General features: G+C 41.3%; 2 protein-coding genes across 4 annotated transcripts in view; both read right to left on the bottom strand.

The window, feature by feature from the left end:
- Positions 1-26: 26 nt before the first annotated feature.
- Positions 27-5881, bottom strand: LOC308066539 (secreted frizzled-related protein 2-like). The gene is made up of 4 exons (XM_080393976.1): positions 3815-5881; positions 3346-3515; positions 2344-2436; positions 27-1246 (listed from the first exon to the last, which is right to left on the bottom strand). The coding sequence occupies exons 1-4, from the start codon at positions 4099-4101 to the stop codon at positions 936-938; spliced, it is 861 nt and encodes a 286-aa protein (XP_080250102.1). The 5' UTR covers positions 4102-5881; the 3' UTR covers positions 27-935.
- A 10-nt stretch (positions 5882-5891) lies between these two features.
- Positions 5892-22254, bottom strand: part of MAPK12 (mitogen-activated protein kinase 12) — a 60841-nt gene continuing 44478 nt past the window's right edge. The window contains exons 12-14 of one of the 3 annotated variants that reach the window (XR_013929182.1): positions 15907-21968; positions 11310-11376; positions 5892-7801 (exon numbers count right to left, since the gene is read on the bottom strand). Coding sequence is in view for 1 of the 3 variants with exons in the window: in XM_080393973.1 (XP_080250099.1) it covers positions 21898-21968 (71 nt within the window). In the remaining 2 variants the exon portion in view is untranslated. Of the gene's footprint in view, positions 21969-22254 lie in introns of all 3 variants that reach the window. The other 2 variants (XR_013929181.1, XM_080393973.1) reach the window with 2 other exon arrangements.

The following is a 22254-nucleotide window of genomic DNA, read 5'->3' as shown; positions in this document are numbered from 1 at the left end:
ATTTCCCCCCATATTTATTTCAAGATAATATGACCATAATAGACACTGTATTACTGAAACAGCTCTAATTTATGTATTATTAATTACCCGTTCTTGTGTCTATTACACATATTTATAAAACCAAACTTAAGTTCTGCCCATCTTCATGTAGTCTTTAACATCAGTGTATTGCACGGACAGTGAGGATGCTAATCATGCGGCCACTCTAATATTTCATATTTACTGAATGTTACCACTCCATTAGTTCCTGGCACACAACTTAGCTGGTAAAGTTTATGCAGTGACTTCTGCAATGTGTCTGAAAATGAAAAGGGATCTTTCAGTAGTGGGGACCTGGTTTATATTTCAGTTGAACCATGTTACGTTCAAGGTGGTCACACAAGAATAAAGTTTCAAAAACTGTGTTTAGCCTGTGTTCTCAGGCATTATCACTGAGATGCTGTCAGCTCTCTCATTGCAAAAATACACCCAGTAACCAAATCTCCTTGCATCTGGGATCAGCCATATCATGTTTGCAGTTACTCCTTTGTATTTATTCCGCTTTGATTCCAGCAAAAGCGACCAGCAGAGGGCTGCCTGCTTTTAAAATACTCTAATGGGAGAAAACGAGGTGGATTAATGAAACATTAAGCAAGGGAAAGTTTAGGTAACTGGAGAAAATGGCAGACTGGATGATATAGAAAAATACATTAGTCAGCTGGATTAAAACGCTTTTATGCCATTTTTTGCACATATTACATTTTTTTTTTTTGCAGTAACTCAAACGTTTATATATTGTTGGTCAAGTTCAAATGATGTGGATAGCTGTAACACTACAGGAAGGAGGCCTGATAACACTGAGGTTTAAGTTCAATTTATAATATAATTTAAAAGGAAATTAAAACTTTACATTCCGCTTATAATACATTTCTATTTACAAATAATATGATAAATATTTAGAAGCATTTATGGTATCTCCACTTCTGAGTGGCCAAAGTCAGCTGGGAGTCCCTTCTCTGCCAACGATAAACCTGGTTTACTAAAATGATGCCCTCTTCAATATTCCCCACAAGGAGATACACCATGGGATGATGGGTCGGAGTCATCCTCTGTGTACAGTTTTCATTGATAAGCAGCCACTGTTGTATCATGCTCTGAGTTTCATAAGGCAAGAGTGAGCCCTGGGTAATGAATTCCACTTGGCATTCAATGTTGTACTCTTGGTCACCAAATACTGTTCTCTTCTTGGACAGCTTTACTTTCACTGCTAAGGAAAAGAAAAGGAAATACGTAAGTTACTCCATTTACTCAAATGCAGAAAGAAACACTACCAATGAAAGCAAGATGATTCCTTAAAAATACTACCATAATTTATGCTGATAAGAGTATGGTGAGGCCTTCTCCAGCAGCAGTATAGATTTTAAGATATTTTTAAAAAATAAAAGTTATATAGTCAATAATTTTTTTCATGGAATTAGGCGACTAGGAAAAAAACACTTTCACAAGAAAGAGTACTGTATTTTTACCATCACCACATATGTCAGACTTTTTGGATAATTAGATATCATAAACTGTTGGAGGTGTTCTGGTACCATGAGGCTGCCCAGATTGCCCAGGCAATTCTGAAATTCACTTTGTCCACGTTAGGAACGCTGCAGCAAAAATAGCTGGTCATGCTTGCTGATACCACCCTTTCAGATATTCCCTTTTCATTATAGGCATCTACCTAGCCCACTTGACTACACCAACACTTTCTAGTGTGAAACTTCTCTGTACTGCTTGATCTAAAGTCAGCCAAAGCTGCTGAGTCTCTGCACTGACGTCAAAGGGCTTTGCAGAAGTTTCTAGGGCAAATTCAAAAGTATTGCATGTCATTCCAATAACATGACATAAGGTAAGAATTTCTTTTACTGATATGATTTTCTGAGTCTTCTTTTCAGCAAGCTAAATACCATGAAAAACTCATGCACACAAGTAACAAAGACATGCCGTTCACCGGTCAACCACCAAAGCTTCACTTTGGATTTAATCACTAATAAAAGGCAAACTTGCTTATTTGGCTGCTTTTGCCAGAAATATTTTCCATAAATCATGTTGTACTACTATGTAGCCAGCTAGACAAGAACAGAAGAGCTTTTTGTTTGTAAACTAGATCATTAATAAATCCTTCATGCAAAATAAATCCTCTTTATATTTTGATTAGAATAATATATTCTGAAAAACAACCTAGTTAAATCAGCAGCCAAACTCTTAATCCTTTGAAATCCCAGAAGAAACTGTCACCTATTGTAATCCTAATTTTAAAGCATTTTAGAAGGAAGGTTGTTAGTCTCTTTAATAGCAGCTGTATTAACAAGGACTTACCAAAGTTACTGTCACAGAAAACTTCGAGAACTCTTTTGTGCGTAAAGAATTCCTCCACTGCTGGGCAGGTCTGACAGGTAGGCTTTGGTAGGACTGGTAAGAAATTACAAAGTCTCATAATTATCTTTTAGAATATTTTACCTTAATTTCCTGCTGTCAAAGCTGAGAGCTCACTGTTTAACCACAGGGATTACACAGAAAATACACAATTGGTCAGTGATAATGTAGAAAGTCTACACGCTCCTTTGAAAACACAGCTAGGGATGAAAAGGAGTTTTATTTTCCATGCGCAGTCAGTCCTTGTTCAGACTGACAAGCTCAATTATCAGCATCAAATATAGTAACAAATACGGTATTATTTTTAGTACAGCTACAGTGGGTGGGAAAGAGGTTAGGTGGCTGATTCTATCAATAAGTCTAGGCGCAGCTCCGCGAGGATTGTGAATATAAGAATTTGGGTGTGCTAGCAGCAACTGATGCCTACTGTTTTCTGCAGAAATTAATAAACATGAGTGCATTTGAAGATTTGAACATTAATGTCGCGATAAATCAGGTTTCCATAAGGAAAATCAGATAATAAGTCATCCCAACTTTTCTAAGCTGATCAGAGAGTTCATTGTATATATAAATTTATCTGTGATAAGGGCCATTGATAAGTCTATAAAGAGACCTCAAAATAAACGACAGTGTGCCTGTCATAGGTATGATACTGCCCATAGCTGTGCAAGGTGATAATTGCCTTCCTCCACTATCTAAGCGTAGATGATATATGCTTTATTTTTTTGAAACCATGCTGATTTACACCATCTGAGGTCTGCTGCAGCTTACACTGCAAATACTAACACTTCCCCCTGCCATGTGCATGAACAGGGTGAGGCAATACAGATAGACATGATGCCATTTACAAAATCACAGACTGTCTGGGAATGGTGTTCCTTGCACCTCCTTGATTCCCAGGAGCACAGAGTACCGCCACCCTCCCCTCTGCCATCTTCCAGCTACCTTTGTGCAAGTATTTATATTCCTTTGAAAGAGATGCCAGGCACATGTCCTCGTCCGCAGGGAATCGATTGCAGTCCAGATTGTCTGGCCAGGGGTGTCCGTGGCAGGCAAGCACAGGGGTGCAGCTGTCACGGACAGCAACACACATACTCCTACAAGGATGGATAAACCTGTCGCCAGAGGAAACACCAGGCTGAATCAGTTAAACTCCCTCAGTGATAACAGAAACTATCGCAACAGTGATTTCTGTGCACAGTACATCATTGTCACTGGTATTTATAGCATCATTTAATTATACAAGTAAAGTTGTAGTAGTTAAGTTTTCAGTGCTTTTCTTTCTGGTGAGTACAAAAAAGGTAACAATTATTTCAGAAAAAGTGAAGATCGCCTTTAGATTATGATAAACATGCATTTCATTTGATCCCTGATCTGGCAAATAAAGGCTGGAGTTTTGTGGTGTGGTACTTACGTATCTAAACAGATGGGTGCAAACAGGGAGCACAGGAATGTCCTCACGTGAGGGTGACAGTCCGTGTGCACAAGGTGTTGCCAGGTGGTGGACTTTAGGATAACCTCTGCCATGCTTGTGTGTCCCATCAGGTTGGGAAGCCTCATTTCAGAGTATCCAATCTTGTGGCACATGTCCATCTCCTTGGGTATCACTACACATTTTGTGGATAATCCAATGTCAAAGCCTGTTGCCACTCTTAGGAAACTGCTCACAGCAAAAACAAGTATTTTTGCAGTCGAGAACATCTTCCAGTGACTCCTCAGCTGCTGAGCAGGGAGATGTCAAACCCCCCAAGTGCAGGGCACACTGAAAACCTTGTGGTTTATATGCCAAGAGCTTAGCGAACTGTTGTTTATCAACTGTTTATCAAATCACTCGAGACAAGACAGGTCTTATTGCCTATTCAAGGGATTGCTGTGATAACCGGGGAGGTGGAGACAAAGTATAGAAGTGTGTTCCCTAAAGACACTTTTATTTGGTATAGCCTTTCATTATCCCAGAGCGTCAGTCGCTGCAGCATTCGTTCTATGTGGCATATTAAATTTTGACACCTAGAAGGTTTGCTATGTGCTTGCTAAAACAAATTAAGAGATCCCCCAGAAAAACGGTGGGGCAGACAAGCTGTCTCCTGGGGCTGCTGTGTCTCCTTTGTTTTCAGACACTGCTGATGTGGGCAGAAAGAACAGCCCAGATTGACTTATCAAGTGAAAATGTTTTGCTTGTGCTAATTGCCCATGTCTCTTCCACTGTTTTACAATGTAGAAGAGGTACTTTCTTTGGTCAAGTGCTGTAAAAGAGACAGCCTCCTGCTATTAACCAAGGATTTTGTCTGGAAATTTGGATCCCTATCCTGTCCCATGCTAAAGGTGCCAACTTCTGTTAATTTTAACAGACACCTGAAAATACAGTATTGTTTCACTGATTGGAGTATGTGCCTATCAGATGGTTACAGAACTCGCATTTTTCATTTATAAGTTCAGTGGTGGATCTAACATTGCAGGACTGTTGCAGCTATCAGTATTTATACAGAGTGAAAAGGCAGTTACACATATGGAGAAACATTATTATTATTTCAAACAAACCTGGCTACATTTAAAATTGCTCAGATAATGTAGTGTTTCTCTTATTTATTAATAAATTGTAATTACATTAAGCTGTATGAAAGCAAATGATACCAGATGCATACTTTTTCTGTTTGTAGCACAAAAATAGTATTAAATTTCTTAAGTTAAAAGTTCACAAAATTACTGAGTACTTCATTACTGTTTTTAGTATAATACTGATAAGCAGCTCTTTGCTACAGAGAAGCTGGGGAATCAGTTAAGATGACAGAGGGTCTGGAGTAATGTGTGTCTTACCTATTATGAATAGAAAAGTCAGATTCTTAGTTAAAAGAGTTGAAGTTCTAAACAAAACATTTTGTGGAAATTTTTAACTTGACAAAAAGATTTTTACGATTGGTTACGGGTGTTAATTTTTATTTGCATTTCTTATTACATGTTTTATTAGCTGAAATGTTTAGATATTAATACATAGGTGGAAATACTGTAAAATATCTGGTCTGATTATTCGGCTAAAATAAGTACATTCATGATAGCGTATCATCTAGTATTACTGATGCTTGATTGAAATACAGTTTTCAGAAACAGCAGCTCTTTGTGCTTATACCTCGATGATGCACATTTAGACAATGTGCTACATATCATTTACATGTTTATACCTAAATGTTAGATTATTAATCCTAGCATCTTTGAAACAAATGACAACCCCCTGCTGATTCTTCCTTAGCTGTCTTCTTTAAGCTACTGGGGAATTTACAGTATCTGTTTAAGTCAGAAAAAAATGACAGCATGCAAGGTTCCAGGAACTAAAGATGTATTTAAAGGAATTGTCAGATTTTCTTCTTATGTTTTGTTGCCAGCTCTGTGGCTTTTCCGGTAAATACAGTTTCTCTGTATCCGTTATCTCACTCTGAAGCAGAGGAACTGAATACCTAACCGGACTGATTTAGGCCTGACAGTAGCATCCCTTCCATAGGAAGCTGAGGACCCTTACTAAAACTCAGTATCAGTCCCGTTCTTGCTAGATCTGCACGGAGCACAGCTCACGCAGGCTCCAGAGGTCTTGCAGGCGCCGTGATGCCCCTTGTCTGGGCCTCCCTCTGGCATTCAGCAGCTGGACTGAAACTGGGCTCCATATATGAACGTCTCCCTTATTCAGCAGGTTCCTGCATCCGTCCATGTTGCTAACAGCTTTACCAAGTCACGCTGTAATTTTATGAAATTTATCAAATTCCCCTCTGGCCCTTACAGCATTTTTCTGTAATACTTCCCTCATCTGATTGCTCTCTGAAAGTAGGTGGCAAGGTCTGCGGTGAAGGAAGCCCTGCCACTGCATGTGGGGCATGCCATTACATGCACGTTTCTAAGCAATATAAAATATATATTAAGAAAGAGTATTTGGTCTCTTGATTATTTAGATGCTTTTCTCTGTGACTGTCTCACAACACAGAAGAAAACGTGATTGATCCTAAAACTGGAGTCGACCCTGTTACTGCAGACAGCGAGGGGCTGTTGAGTTGCATACTGGAGTTGCATACGCCTGTTGAGACAGGCATAACGAGACTGTGAGGTGAAGATGCTCTAATGAGAGCTAATACCTCTCCTAACAAACTTAGCGTCCATAGGAACTGTCTTAGAAATCAATAATTGTGTATCTCTGTGTCTGCCGGGGCTTTGCAGGGGGTGGGTCATTTATGAGCCACCACCACCACCTTAGAGTTTCTTTCAGCCTCAGCTGTATCTCGAAGGAGGCCAGCTATATTTTGGTGCTTTGCTTTTGGCCAGCTGCCTTTCACTGGGCCATCGTTCTGTAACGCTGAAGAGAAGAGTTTTTCTCTGTGTGGGTACAGCGGCACCTCTGGAGGTGGTGGAGGCCTCAGCGGGCCAGGAAGGAGCTGCGTGCTCCCGCTGCGCCACGTCTGGCACCGTGCTTCGGCGGGGAGCCTGGAGCATTCCAGGGTGTGGAAGAAACTCCGTGGTCTTGCCATCAGAAGAATGGCAAGCAATCTGCTTCGCTCCCGTTTCTCCTTGTTTTCTTGCTGTTCTGACCAAAGTAGCCATTCACACAGGGAACAGCAAGTCCTTACGCGTTTGTCAGGAATGACGCAGCTCACCTGAGGGCTGGAGAATTGCCACCAGCTCTGAGAGCAAAATATGCACAGACGCCTTTGCTGAACACCTGTGACTGTGTTGGGTTTAAGGCTGGATCTGCAGCCAGAGCGTTACCCGTAATTCAGTCATTTTTGTTAGCTGTCTTCTGTCAGGAAAGAGCGTCATTTATGGGAACTTCCGATTCCTCTCTCTTCTGACAGTCACTGGGTTCAAGATGTCAGCTGGGTCAAATTCCTTACCCTGTGCTGTTTTTAGTGTCATCATTTACTAAGGAATTTACCAATCTGATACTTATTTTTGCTATGCTCACAAACCGCTTTTAAGCAAGGCAATTTGGCTGTGCTTCTGTTTAGGCTTAATTATTTTAGTATTCTCCATGAGCAGATGCTACCTTGAAACTTGGTTTGACAGCAAGTCATTACAATTTATCATTTTTAGCAGGAGTCTTGCAGAACAGTTATTAAAAATGAACATGCAAATTAGATGGCCATTGCTTGGAGAGTGCTTCAGGTCAGTCACATGTTGGCTCCTTGGCAGACGCGTGAGCTGCAGCACCCACGTTGCTCTGCCATAGATCCTCCATTTCTGCAAATGCTCAGCTGCTCCTTGACGTAGCGTGGAAGAAAACACAGCTTGCTTTTGGGTACACGGTGAACTGTGATTTACTGTTGCCACACCAGCTAAACATTCAAATTGCAGAAAAGCTGGTGGGGGCACGCAATTTCTAATCATAGTGATATATGTGTGTACAGGTTGCTTGAATAAAGACTGCCTAAAATGAAAAAAAAAAATTATTAGTTTAACAAGCTATCATGAGAATTACAATTTCTGCATATAATTTGAGAGAGCAGCATAAAATACAAGACCTGAAGATTCAGAGAAACTTCTGCCTTGAAATCTGGAGTCCAGCTAATGTTCTTTGAGACTTCTGAAGAAAGCTGTGTGGTTATTCCCTTAGCAAAGGGTCGCATTTATCATTCCTGGATGGTTACCTGCTGATGGACCCTGATAACAGGAACAGCAGCTGGAGGCTCACTCCCTGCCCACCTCTGTGTTGACTGCTTTGACTGTTACCAGGGAGGCAGACAGAGATTAACCAGGTGCCACCCATCAGACCCCACTAAGAAATGGGACTGAATTTTTCTTCAAAGAACATAGGGGGCTGAGAGCAAACTAGTGGATGTAGGGATTTTTGGTTTTAATCTAAACATTTGCTGTAATATTTGGCTGGAGTCCTTTTTATCTGGAGTCTAATGGCAGAGATGCAAGGCTCTGAGACAAGGATCAAAACTTGTAACTGTCCACCCCAAGTCGCAAAAGGAGGCTGCAGAGAGGCAATCCTCTGATGTCAGCTTTGCTGGACCAACATCCTTACTCTGTGGGGCAGGATTTACTACATAACATTACCTTTGCTTAGGAAAAAATCAATTAGGCCACATAAGGTATCTGTAAAACAAGGGAGGAAGAGTCACAGGTGGTTTTGAAAAGCCCTTGTTAATGTATTTGTCACAATGGCTTTAGCATTGCTTTAATTTTTCAAGGTCAGAAATACTGTATTTCCTTATAAATCTGTAATGCAAACTGTTAAAGGCTGACTGCTCTGGCACACTGAGCTTTGTCCTTATTACTGTCAATTGATTATCTCGGAGGAAAGCTTATTTTAACAGTGAAAGTCAATGCTTTGGGTGACCCAGACTTAGTTTCTGGCTCTGACGCAAGATTCCTGCTGAAGCTTTAACCCCACTGTGTTGACTCCGCACATAGACTGTCCTGCTTAACAGTGCTGGGGATGTTGGAAGTTAAATGCATTCAAATATGCAGCATTCAGATGCTACAAGAGTGAAGAAAAGGCATGTAAATACCCACAGAGATTCCAACAGTATCGCCGAAAGGCACAAGGGTGCTGAATACTATACAAAAATGGGGTAAATAGCATTTCCTAAGTAGGCCAAGTAAATTGGGATGGAAAAGGCATAGGAAGACGAGATGACTTGCTAATCAGCTAGCAGCTAAAGCAGGCACACAGCTCTGAGCTTTGCCATCGCAATGTTCATTGACGCATTCAGCTTTCGGATCTCCTGCTCAGCAACATTTTCATCACTCCAGAGCAGGACAAATCGTGTAATGTGATTTAGGGGAAAACCTGAAATCCCATACTGAGTTACTAGGGACACACTCATGAAACTGCATTCAGGCCCTATCCTGTGTGCTGCACAGCAAGGCCTTTACAGTGAACACTGTATTGGTTAAATGCTGTGTGAAGCTGTTTGCTTTCAAGGTGGCTGAAAAGAGGAGAGAAGCGCCAACATGATTATCGTTAAGTGGAATTTTGCTCTTCAATCATAAGCAGTGGGGCAGGCTCAGTAGTTGGTTTTGCTCCCCGGGGTAAGCAATTTCCAAATGATGACTTTCAGGTGGGAGCAAAACACAGTCTGTCTGAATGTAGGGGTTTACATTATTGATCATGTACCAGATGAGCACCTTTGACAGAGAGACAGTAGTAACAGCCACTGTTCTCTGTTTCCCTCCAGGTAAAAAACTTAGGTGTTGTTTTGTGGCTTGTTTTGTTTTGGGTTTTTTTTGGTGAGTTTGGTGGTGGGTTTTTTTGTATTGGTTTGCTGGTTTGGCTAATACTGTCTATTTTTCCTTTTAGTTTTAGGCCCATTTTACTGGGTTTCAACTTAGTTTTGATCTGATTTAATTTTGTGGAAGAAGGACCAATTTAACAAATGGAGTCTCATGTATTTCAGCACAATTCCTGTTCTGCAGAAAACCTCCCGTTTCTTTCAGACCTGATCAGTTTTTGCAGTCTTTCAGCGACTGGCGTGATGCTGGCTTTCCCTTTATCAAATTTCGATCGTAACTGAGTCCCTTCTCATGCGCTGTCCATCACAAGCAGCTCCAAATGAAATAAAAAGCAAGGGTAAGCAGAGAACACTCTGAATCATTTCCAAACCTCTGTTCACAAAAGGGGGTACAAGTAGACTCAGGACTGTTTCATAAGGAGGCAGGGCAGCAGCTGTTTGGGCTACAAGTAAACAGCAAGTACATACCAACTGTTTGTAGTACATTGAGAAAGTAAACAGGGTCATCTTGTCTAGCCCCCCCCCCCGCCCCCCCCTTGTCTGTGGCCTGTAGCCAGCTACTGATCATCAAGATAAAATGGAAACACATTAAGTCTTGAAAATTATGTCTGGCTTCTGGCTGCCACTGGAGATAGCTCTATCAGTTAAACAAGTAAAACTGTGGGTGAGTGCTCCGCTGACTCCAGCATGCCTGGAGCCCGTCCCTTTTAAGTCACTTGGTATTTTGCACCTAACTTCTGTGCATCCCAGCCGCCCGAGGAAAGGCTCTCAGCATCTGGCATTGTAACAGTACATGGCAGGCCAGGCTCACTTTGGTTTAACGTCGTGGGAACCTGTGGACTGGAAGCCTCTGTTTAAAAGTCAAACTCCAGCCTAAATACTTTGCTGAATAAGCAAAATTAAATAATGTCTATTTCACAAGTAAATAAACATGCTTCAAATATTTGAATTAGATATTATGGCCAAATCTCTAAGCAAAATTCCCTCTGGCATTAGCATGATTTTTTTCTTGAATAATGACGGCAAAATGTAATCTCTTTCCGGGCACTGAAAATGTATGTAAATCTAAATAACCAAAACAAATGTTCCTGTTGCAAATGTTTTTGGTGAACTGAGATTAAAACAAAGATTTGTCAGGAAAGAGTCAAGAGTTACACCCTCAGCATGAATTTCAGATTCTGGTCATTAGAATCCTGGCAGATTTTTTTTTTGTTATAAATTTCTCTCCATGCCAAGACCCATATCATTTTTCAGGGTGTAGATTTTAAACTGTCAAAAAGAAAAGATATTTTCTGGATAAATCCTAGCCTTTATTTATAAGTTTCTGTGTCAGTGTAGTTTTGCAAAGAGGTGTGGGTTTTTTTAAAGCTTTTACAAACTTTTTCATTCAGGTACACATGCACATACTAAACTTTGGGTGGCTTAATTAAAACAAACACCTGTGTCCTGAACTCAAGTGTGTGTATAGTCAATATTCAAAAACTATTTTGGGATTCACAGAAAAGAAAAAATATTTCTAATTGTTGCAATTACTAACTAATTACTTATGAAAGTAACTGCTTCACAAATGAGTGTGCCCATTCATAGGCACATGGTATATAATTTTTACTTGACTGCTATGCAAATATTTGATGGGAATAGTTTTTTTCTGTTCTGTTACGTGAGCTCTGTACCTGAAGGGTAAAGGATACTCACCGAAGGTGTGAATATTCTTTATTTATTTTCACTCTCCCTATTTTGGATATGGCCTTACACACACCTTCTGGAAAAAGATGACCACAAAAGTCAGCCTCTTGGAGCCTTTAATGCTCCTTCTTACCCCACCAAAAGACACTTTGTATTGCAGCTGTCACTAATTTACTTTTATTCAGTATTTCTCGTATATTAAGGAACTCAAAACATTTTTCCAGGTTTAGTGAATGAAGCCACCAGCCTTTTGTGTAACCCACTTCAATTACAAATGCATAGCCAAATCACACCTCTGTGTGAGGAGTGAAGAAGGCAAGAGACAGCAGGAGCCCAGCACTGCGGCAGGTGATCAGCAGGACCATGCCAGGCATTAGCTGGATCATCGTGGGCAGCTCTAGACATCAAATGTGATAATGGCGCTTTTTTTTTTTTTTTTTAATCAAATGTTTTTGATTTTCTCTGTGTTGTCATACAGGGATGGTATCCCTGCAGATAATCTGTGAGGCTTCTTGTCCATCCAAGAAGACATCTAGTAGAACAATTATTTAAAAGTGAGTAGATTTTGCATCTTGTATACTTACTAAATCTTTCTAAATACACCCTAATGGGGTCACATAGTGCCGCCTCATAACCCTGCGATGCTGGGCCCTCAAAGTCTGCAAAACCTCAGCAACTGTTTCTATAGAGAGCATTTATGTTGCCATAATCACCCCCACAGCAGGCCTGAGAGTCACATCAACCGCTTCACCCCCACCCCTCCAGTTTGTGGGACAGCCCCGCTGGTGTTCATGACAGACTTTAAATACTCTGCAAAGGGGGAGAATTCAACTTAAAAAAACAACAACACAGTGTTCAAACAGAAAGCACCGGCACAGTATGCTTTAAAAAAGATTAAGAAGAACATAAGTTTTCTATTTATTTGGGCCTTCTGTCCCTTAGCGTTCAGAGGGCAGATGGCAGCTTCTTCCCTTTCACCATGGCTTGTGTTGCATACATCACCTCTGTTGACATCAAAGACATTTGGTTTCTATTACCCTATCTTGAAGAGAAGTTCACCGATAAAGAAGTCTCCACCCTAATGATTAAACTCTATTTGGACTGAAATATCTGGGCGAGAGTCCTTCAGCCCACAGGCCAGGATTAGAGGGTCTGTGACTCCAGCGCCCACTTGCTAATCTGGGTGCAGACCATGCCTCGTGGCCTTCCTGTGAAACGTTACGTCATTTGGCTTTCACAGCCCTTTACCATCACCCCAGGGCAATCATTTTCTTCCACTGATACTACCAGGAAATGGAACGGAGATGAATCCATCCTAATTAGCTACTCAACAGCAAGAGCTGAATAAATAAGGAAAAATTATAGAGCTATCATTTAGAAATGGCTCAAAATCCAACAGTACTTACATGATCTTTAAAACTGTGGTTTGCTCCTAATTAGTTTACGAAGATCAGTGAGGGAGGGAGAACCAGAGAAATAATTGAGTTTAAGGTTAATCAGGAGACGCTGATTTTTTTTGGTCTTAAGAACCATTTTCATTCTCTAAATAGCATTAAGGGTTTCATGCTGGTTGCAGTGACCCAAGATTGATAACTGTATCCACAGGAGGCTCTTTTCATTATGGAAACCACAGAGAAGCAAATAGTTTAGAAGGGAAGGTATTTTGAAATTAGACTCAGGAGCATCAAGACAAAAGATTTGTGATTGCAGCTCTAGTTTCAGACCTTACAAGAAGCATGTTTGCCTGACAGCTTCTTTAGCTTTTTTCCCCTGCTTATGTCTGATGAATGTTATTACCACCCCCCTATGGGAGCCTTGCCTTGTTATATCTACATCTCTACTACAGCATTACTACTGTTAAATGTACTAGGGCAGAAGAGCTTTTTTTGTTTTGTGAGAGAGAGAAAAATATTTTTAGAAAACACATCCAAAGAGTGTAACCGGAGCAGTTGGTTGTGTGGGTAAAAGCTCTCTTCTCCCCACCCCCACCCCTTTTTTTTTTTAATAATTGGATCAAATTTTGATATCCTTGCTTATGCTAAGTAGTATTTTTCTTCCTGATACCCAATGGAAATTAAACAGAAGTACGGGAGTTATTGACAGGCTGACCCTGTACCCCAGGAAGGCAATGACAGTTTCCATAACCCATGATTGCATACTGAAAACCAAGTATTCTGCCTGTTTTGCTTATGCTGCCTGTTACAACGCATCCTATTAATGTCAGTGAAGTTCTCGTGGCATCCCTTGATGTGAGCAAGATTGACAAAGGTGGCAAATATAAACAGGCCACCCATTCCACTCTTTTTGGTGACTTACGTTTCAGGAGGTTATATAAAAATGTTTTGCTAGGGAACATGGTATTAAACAAAGATCCAGTATGGAAGGCACTTTGCCCCACCATATGGTTGATGGAGTAAAACATCCTAATATCTTGGCTCCAGCAAGGGATGCTGCAGGTTCATATGCCAAGCTTTAAAGGGAATAAACAACTTTTCTCCCTGTGCTTACTGGAGTCCTTACACAGTCGTTCCCTCCCTGCATGCCAGTGGGAGAAGCCACCTTGGGGCCATGCCCACACATGTGAGAACATTCACTTGGCTATTTCTTTTTTTGAGGATTAGTGGCATTTGACCTACTCAGTAAGAACACTGCTTGAGTAGATAAAGCTTACACAGAAAAATGAGGGGAAACAGTGCTTCAAATTCTGCCTACTTCCAAGTTTTAATCTTTCTCCTTTCCAAGAGGAAAGGACTATTTGTGGCACAGGCTCTTCCTAACCAGCCTACTGACACACCCATGTTTTTCAAGGCCCAGCATGCCTGGATGAGAAGACATTTAGTCTTCTTGAAACCTACTAATTGATCACAAAGGATGCATGAACCAGCTCATGATGGTTCACATCCCCATATTAGAGAAGATTTTATTAACCCTAAGGGAGCCCTCAGGCATCCTCTGGTATGAATTTGGCACATTAAGACAAGATCTTTGGGGCACAGCAACGCTCTCTGCTTGCTCAGCTCAGCTCTTCAGCTTTTCCTGAGCAGTTTCACATGGGTGGTCATGCTTACCCCACTGCTAGAGATCTGAGACTACAGCACAAAGTGAATTTTCCCTTTACATAAATAATTTATACTTCAAAGTATGTTAACAGTGCCAAACATCAGCTATGGAAAGCAATTCAAAAGTTGGAAGATACAGCAAGTTCATAACATTAATCATATCAAATCCAGGTGATCAAAACCACTAATCCAGCCATAAAGCATAAAAGGTTATAAAATCCATTGGGAAACCTAAGGAAAAGTAGTTCATGTTCTGCTTTAGAGACTTCAAATGGCAACACTGAGTAGCTATAGAAATTGTAGTTATAGTGAGGTGTTTGTGAAGAGAACCCCACTCATTTTACAGAGTCTCCAAATACTCACTTGTTAATGTATGGCCATAGTTTCACACCTGTTCTGATAATTCAGCAGCCTTAATGTAAAACATTACCAGAGCATTTGGAAGCCATAAGGGAAATCATGTTTAAAGCCTGTAACATGGCATGGAACCTGGAGTTTATTTTTATCTCTGGTGACAGCCCTCCTGCTCTGCTAGCAGGTAGGACTTGATCTCAGCATTCACAGCATTCTCACTGCTTGTGGTTTCACCTCTCTGGCAAGTCCAACTGCTTATTTAAGATACTAGCAATGCCTTCAAAAAAATCCTCCTGCACTGTTTTTTCTTTGTTTAAAGGAAATCTGTACTCTCTTGCAGTTATTTTGCTTCCTACCTCATCATTAACTTTTGCACAAATTTGTCAGGTATGAAAAACTTTATTAGGGCAAATGATGTCGTCATGACACTTACTTAGTCCAAATTGTGTTAACAACAAATGAGACACTCTCAGTGACTTACAGTAGATTTGCCAAATGGCAGGGAAAATATGTATTATTTTCATTTTGTTTTGGAGCACAGCCAATAAATCTCTTCAACTGGACCGAACTGAATGCAAACCACCATATCTAGTCAGGGCAGAAGGCGAGGGCAGCCCCAGGTTGGAGCACCTCCCTGGGGATGGGGACAGGCCAGGCTGGGACATCAGCCTGTGGGTGGTAGTGGCTCGCTGGGACCCATGGCCAGGCACATGGCCGCAGGGTGGTGGGGAGCTGCAGTTCAGGCAGGGCCAAGGCCAGAGCCTCAGCTGGAAGCAGCTCCCCTGGCCAGGGTTTGGCTTCGCAGCGTCTGGGAGCCTGTCCCCAGGGTCACCGTGGCGAAGGGGCTGCCCTCGGCTGCACTGGCTTTGAGCTGGCCCCCAGCCCTGGCAGCCAAACCTCTAGAAGCCCCCAGGGATGTCCTCACAACCTTACAACAGAGCTCACCATCACTCTTTCCTAAACGACTACTTTGCCCAGGCTGCATTTTTATTATTTTATGGCTAGAGGACAACAGCACAAAGAGATTACAGCCATAGGCACCCATTATTTTGGGGTAAGCACAATTTTCCTGGCACCCTTGCTCTGTGATCATGTCTGTGCTAGTAAATTAACCACGTCTGGAATAGTTTGCTGGATCTAAGAAGTCCAACTGGCAAGACACTGCCCAACTCCATGCTCTGAAATCCTCTTACCTTCCAAAGCTGGCTGATGGCATTCCACTGCCTGTTAGGAGCACCACCTGGCCACCACCGGCTCCTCAGCTGTGCTGGGGGAGTCACAGCAAGACCGCAGCTGCCCCAGGCCAAAACTGTGTTAGTGATTTAACAGAGCATGCAGCTAAAGGTCAGCACCTAGAAAACACTCCCAGCCCTGGTGAGTTTGTTAGTGCAGAGCCCACGTGTCCAACACACAGCCCACCAGCTTGCACGTGCAAGCCCAGGGACCTCCCTGCTGCAGCAGGTGCTGAGGTCTCCAGCCAGCCAAAACACAAGGCAGAGTCAAAGGCAGCTTTAGCGGACATGGGGAGAGGAATCTATATATTCTACAGGCAATCGTTTCTGATAGCCCAACCCTGAGAGAATGCTTTCATGTCCTGCATTCTGCCTTGTCTTAAGTTATCACATAGTCGCCACCTTTTGCAAGAGCTAGGGGGCAGGAGCTATAAATTCCTCCGGTAAAAACTTCCTAACACTTTCCTGGAGAAGACTTAGTCATTGCCTTCAATGAAAGAGATACCACATGAAGAAAAATAATATAAATCTGTGTGATAAAACACATAGACAAGGAACTCACCATCACTGAGGTAAACTGTGTTGATGGTAGTAATGATATGGACAGATTGAGACTGCTGGAACTATGAAGAACCCCTGAGATGAATCTCCCTGTGGCTACATTTTAGTCTGGAAATCCAAAATTAAGAACCCTAGCAAACAACTGGAGATGCCTTACATTAAATGTAATCATTTAAATGGAATCAAACATTTGCCTGATTTGATCATCTCGTTCCAGCTAGATGAACCTACACTTCTGAAGGATGCTTTCTGGGAAGCGCCTTGCAGTGTTGTGCTTCCCTCATCAAGATGCAAAGCTGTTCTTAAAAAGGTGCCCTGCTTCAGGGCCAGCAGATACTTCACGTGCACCAGTCATGCTTCCTTGTTATTCAAAGTTTATACTATGCTAATTTTGTGCATTATATAAAAAGTATTCTTGGGATTCTTTTAAGAGTTCACACTCCAACCAAATATACTTGGTTACTCCAGTCATGGCTCAGGATTCTTCCCAAGCAGCAATTTTGTTTCCTTATAACTGACCTTTAATTTATAATGTATCCTAGACCTTGAGAGGGGTTTGCTTTAGAAAACTTTATCTAGTGTTTTTCTGATTACACTTCTCAGCCATATTTTCTCTCCTCACAGTAGCACACTATCATTTCTATGAGAAGTAAATTCAAAATTGACTCAAACCCAAAAATGTCAGGAGTTTTCTAGGAACAGCAAAATGGCTGGACACATGCCAAAGTCGTACTACTTGGCAGCAGGAACTCTGTCATGTACAAATGGGGCTTTTAAAATGCCTCAAAAAAAGCCGCCTTGGCCTAGACCCCCAGTAGATTCAATGCCTGTGTTTTTCTGAGCAATATAATTTTACTGTTACAACCTGCGATAATATTACTGCAGTAATAATAATAATAATAATGATAATGATGAATTTCCTATTAATATCAGACTGAATTGGATTAGGGGGCAGCCTTTGGTTGTGCTGGCACCACGAGTGTCACTCGGATGACAGCCTTTGGCTGCAGGCACCACGGAAACACAGCAAGAGGCATGTCCTGCTCCCTGTGAGGATGAGCCCCCAGGACATGGCAAGGCAAAACTGCAAACACTCTCAAATGGGACCCAAGCAATTTCTTTCACTAGATTTCATTTGGTTGCTTCACCAGTTGCCTCATTTTGCCTCTTAAAGATAACAGCACATTCAAAATACTTCAATAAAAGGGGTAAGAGTTGCACGTCTGGATTACTCAAACTTAGCTGGGAAATGCACCTCGTCATTTATTGATGAGGCAGACCTTGGAGTCAACTAGAAAACTCCAGCATGGAAATGAAACAAAGCTAAGCATAAAGGAGCTCTGTTTGCAGAGCAGGATAGCAGCAGATAAAAATAATGAATCCTTCAATTACTTTCCTTGTCCCCACTTACCTCCTTGCAGAGGGATGCTGTTCCTGGTAGCTAAAAACCATTCATCATTCACATGCCTGAGAGCAGCATGTGGTTGCTAGGTGGCAATGGAGTTTCTACATCATTATGTTACTCTCCCAGAGGTCTGCAAGTCATCTGTGCACAACAGCTGCTTATTAACTGGTAGTCCATGAAGATTCAAGATTGTCTGTATGGTGGAAGTCTTCCTCGCTTGATCTTTCTTCAGCTCATGCTTTTGAATTCTTAAAAATACTTGGGAGAGGTGTTTAAGTACTGTAGTTCAGGAATTGCTTCTGGTACAACCAGTCGCCCTACAGTGTATTCAGGAGATGGAGAATTAATTAGCAGAGACAGCAGGTGTTATGAGCCTCTAATTCTGTCCCTGATACCTGCCCAGACCATCTAAAGCTCTACAGCATTTCATACCAAGATCCAGTGAATGACAGCACCTACTAGCACGCTTCATTCTCTGACAACCTTATCTGAAGCAGACCAGAAGCATCTGATGTTTGTACTTGAACAGCAGGTCAGAGAGTAGGAAGCTCAAACAATCCCACCCAGCTCATATGCCTGGCAGTTCCGAATCAAGAACAAAGTCGACCTTCTGAACACAGTCTGCAGGGCACATATTAGCACTCATGTCAGTGTTATCCTGTAAAAAACCCAGAAAATAATCAAGAAGTGAAATTGTGAGCCACATCTGGCCCACAACACCACATTATTAAAATTCAGCATGAGTGATGTGTGTTCCATGCAACGAAGGTTAATACTTAAAGGGACAATCTTGCTCTAAAACAGTCAGAAGGCATGTGGGTTTTCAGGGCAAAGGTCCCATATATCCTACTAGAACTCTGTTAACTCAAAGATGTATATGCTTGATGACAGTCAATCTGACTTGCGCTTTTACAGTCAGGCTGAGGAATGCAACCACATTTAAGGACTGAAACCATGTCTGGTAAAATCCAAGATGCTGTAAGAAATAATTAAGTGGCAGTAGTACAATCAGATCAGCTCTGTGGCTGATTCAAAGTTTGGAAAATGGGAGAAAGGTTAGCATCTCTGGTCTGACTGACTTCCAGAATAAACTACATCAGCAGCTCATATTACATTAAATGTACCTACAATATTAGGTTTCATACAGTTCCCTTACACTGAAAAAAATATTTTTCAGGAGTTGATTATACACTTGGGAACACATTTGGGGAAAATAAGACAATTTTTGTGTAAAAAACAAAGTCGCAACCTTTATTTGTCACCACACATTTCAAGTACATGCAGAACATATTTACATTTCTTTTTAAGGCAAACAGAAATTGGGTTCTTATTCCTGAGTTGCTTAGCACCAGTAGAAATAGCAAATAAAAACTTACGAAACATTGTCTCTCCCTTTGAAGCAGCAGCTGCCTACCATGCAAAATATTTCTGCTTTCACATTGCATTTCTTTTAATGAGCTACTTATACTAATAATCTCTATTGCTGTTTGGAACCATTTCTGTAGATTTCAATCTCTTCGCAGGAACATCTTGCCAAGATGTGACAAACTTTGCACGTTTGCTATTTTACCTTACAGACTGTTTGCTGGCTAGGTAGCACAGCAGTACTTCAGCCTTTGCTGGCACATGCATCAAGGTGTTCTCTTCAGAGTATTTTAAGAGTTCTGTATTCCTCCAGTATCTAGAAACACTAACGTTACCTTCTTACGTCTTTCTCACGTGGGCTATCTGCTTCTCCAATACTAAGTTAAGAGAGGGAAAAGTTCACCTCGGCCAATGGAGGGTTTTAGGGCTTGACTTCACTAAAGCTAACGGGGGGGGGGGGGTGGGGGGGTGGGGGGGGGGGGTGGGGGGGGAAGTGAAAATGCCCATTGAAGTGTTGGCATTTACAAAGAAAATGCAAAGTAGTATTATTTCAATGGAAAAAAAAAGCTCCCTCAAAGTCTGACTAACATTTGAGCCATCCACATTGTCTCAAGACTTTAGATTCTTGTTTAAATTTAGGATGTTGTAATTCCATTTAAATTACAGTGGGAGCATTTACAAGGTTTTTGACACTTTCTATTTCCCACTGACTGGCTCTATTGAGCCCACTAATTCCAATAGACACTTTTCTCCCATGACTTTTAAGACTATCACAGAACACGATCCTATAAGAAAATGCCTATTCTGTAAAAATTAAAGTTCCTATTTAATGTAAAAGTTTAGTCCAAGCAGAAAGTCAATAGTGCAAAATGGGGTATGACTCTTAAGTGTGCCTTCCTCAGTGACCTGTAGTGTGGAAAAAGCTTTTGTTTTAAATTACATTCTCTGCTCTTTTTGTGCATTCCTGAAACTGTAGTTTTTGATGACTTGTCAAATACATCAATAACTCAAGGTTTCTATCACCATTTAGTCTCTCTAGGTGTCCGTCTCAAGCTAATCAACGCTTATCACAATTTTTAAACAAATGCTAATATTTACAGGTGTTTAATTTAAAAACTCATTGAAAGAAATAGACAACCGTGCCTTGATTAAAACTTTTGGTTTAAATTAGTAAAGCAAAAAACTCCAACTAATTTCTTACTACTTAAGTTATTAGCTGCTGAGATCAAATGCCTTCCTTCACAACTCTTTCACCTAGTAGCAACACACAACAGCATATTGCACTGGGAATAATCCACATCTGAACATCAAATGTGAAGACATTATCTTTAACAAGGACAAGCAATCTCACAAAGAAACTCTTCACCAAAGGTTTGCCTTTCTCCTACCTCTGAGTGATTATTATGAACTAAGCACCTACGAAAACACAGTAAGAGGGCAGTAAGAGGAACTTGTGAAGCGTGTAACCAATCTATCCCATCAGAAAGCTGACTCCTGGTAAGGCACCTCTGAACAGAAAGTCTGAGGGCTTTTTGAAGTGAGATAAGTTCAAAAGACTAAAAAAAGGCATGGGGGCTGTTCTGCACCTGGCAACGCCTCTGTACACCATGAACAAAACAGCTTGCTGCAGGTATTCCCAATGAGCAGCTGCAGCATAGCCTTTTTATCCTCATTTTGTTTTCTATCATGTGACCTACGTGCAGCTTTATTTCTAAAATCAGCCCTGCTGATTCTATAACCAGTACATCATTTGAGAAGTACTTTCTCAGTGATCATTTCAATACTAAGATGCTAGAGAGCTTACGAAATTTTAGAAAGTCTTAAGAATTTCTCCCTTGAAATCCTTGATCTCTAGTCTATTATGCAAAGAGACTGCACCGTATTCAGAGTAAAATATTGTACCCCTTGACAGTGATTGTTTATCCAGTGACTGTTCACCTAGTGCGTTTGTGAAATCTTGTCCTGCCATGCTGGTTACTTTGAAAAAAAAAAAATCTAGGACATCAACACTTCTCTACTTCTTGCCTCTTGTCCAGATGTGTCAGAACTGGCTGGAGCTCAGGTTCTCCTCCACTCAGGTAGGACAGGGGACACATTGGCATTCGTTCAGGCTGTGTCTCCACTACCCATTCTACTAGCAGTGGTAGCAGAAGCTGATTAGCCTCCCCAGGCACCTTACCAAGGTGTAATATTCCAGAGGAAGTTGCATGAATACTTCTTGCATTCAAGACAGTTCAGTGGCCTTGGAGAGTCACGGTACATTTCTGACATACTCTGTGTGTCTCAGCTTGCTTGGGGTGGTACATCACACTCTTGTGATCTCCGAGTTGAAGAATTGGTCCTGCTGCCTCTTTTGAGGATGTCACCACGTTAGCACAGTCTGAATCCTTTCATGCAGAAGGAAGAATTTGTAGGCAGGAGTAAGTTTCTGGATAGTTTTGGAATGCTACTCCCAAAGGCACCAACTTCCACACGCAGAGTAAAAGACACTGCTCTTTCTTACAGTGCAGATGAAACAATTACATCCAGTTTATTTATAAAAGTTGTATACACCTGAAATGTCACAAACATTTACAACTTTCCTGCTTTCTTCCGAGTTCTAAAAAGGCCGAGTCATACAATTACACTGCTGTCTCCTTTGACTCCAATGCCTGTGGTGGTTTGAAGTTCAGTATCTCTTTATATGTAATGCCTGGAAAACAACAGAATAAACACAGCACTGCTGGTCTAATCAGAAAAGGAACCAGACAGACACAGCAAGGTGCAACCCCCAGCACGGTTAGGCTCTGATCTAGTCAGGGAGAGACCTCTTCAGGTAAAAGAGAGAAAGAGTACAAAAAGTAAGGGAATTAAGGATCATTTTTTCACCATGTCAGATCTGAAGAAGCAGCCCAATACTGAAATACTGTATAGGTGCTTTCAAAGGGATGCGAGCATTAACTTTACAGTACAGTGGACAATGTCCTCAGAAAGAGTTA

The sequence above is a fragment of the Falco punctatus genome (assembly GCF_963210335.1).
Source record: "Falco punctatus genome assembly, chromosome: 6".
Classification (NCBI taxonomy): Eukaryota; Metazoa; Chordata; class Aves; order Falconiformes; family Falconidae; genus Falco; species Falco punctatus.
This window is presented reverse-complemented; position numbering and strand designations above follow the sequence as displayed.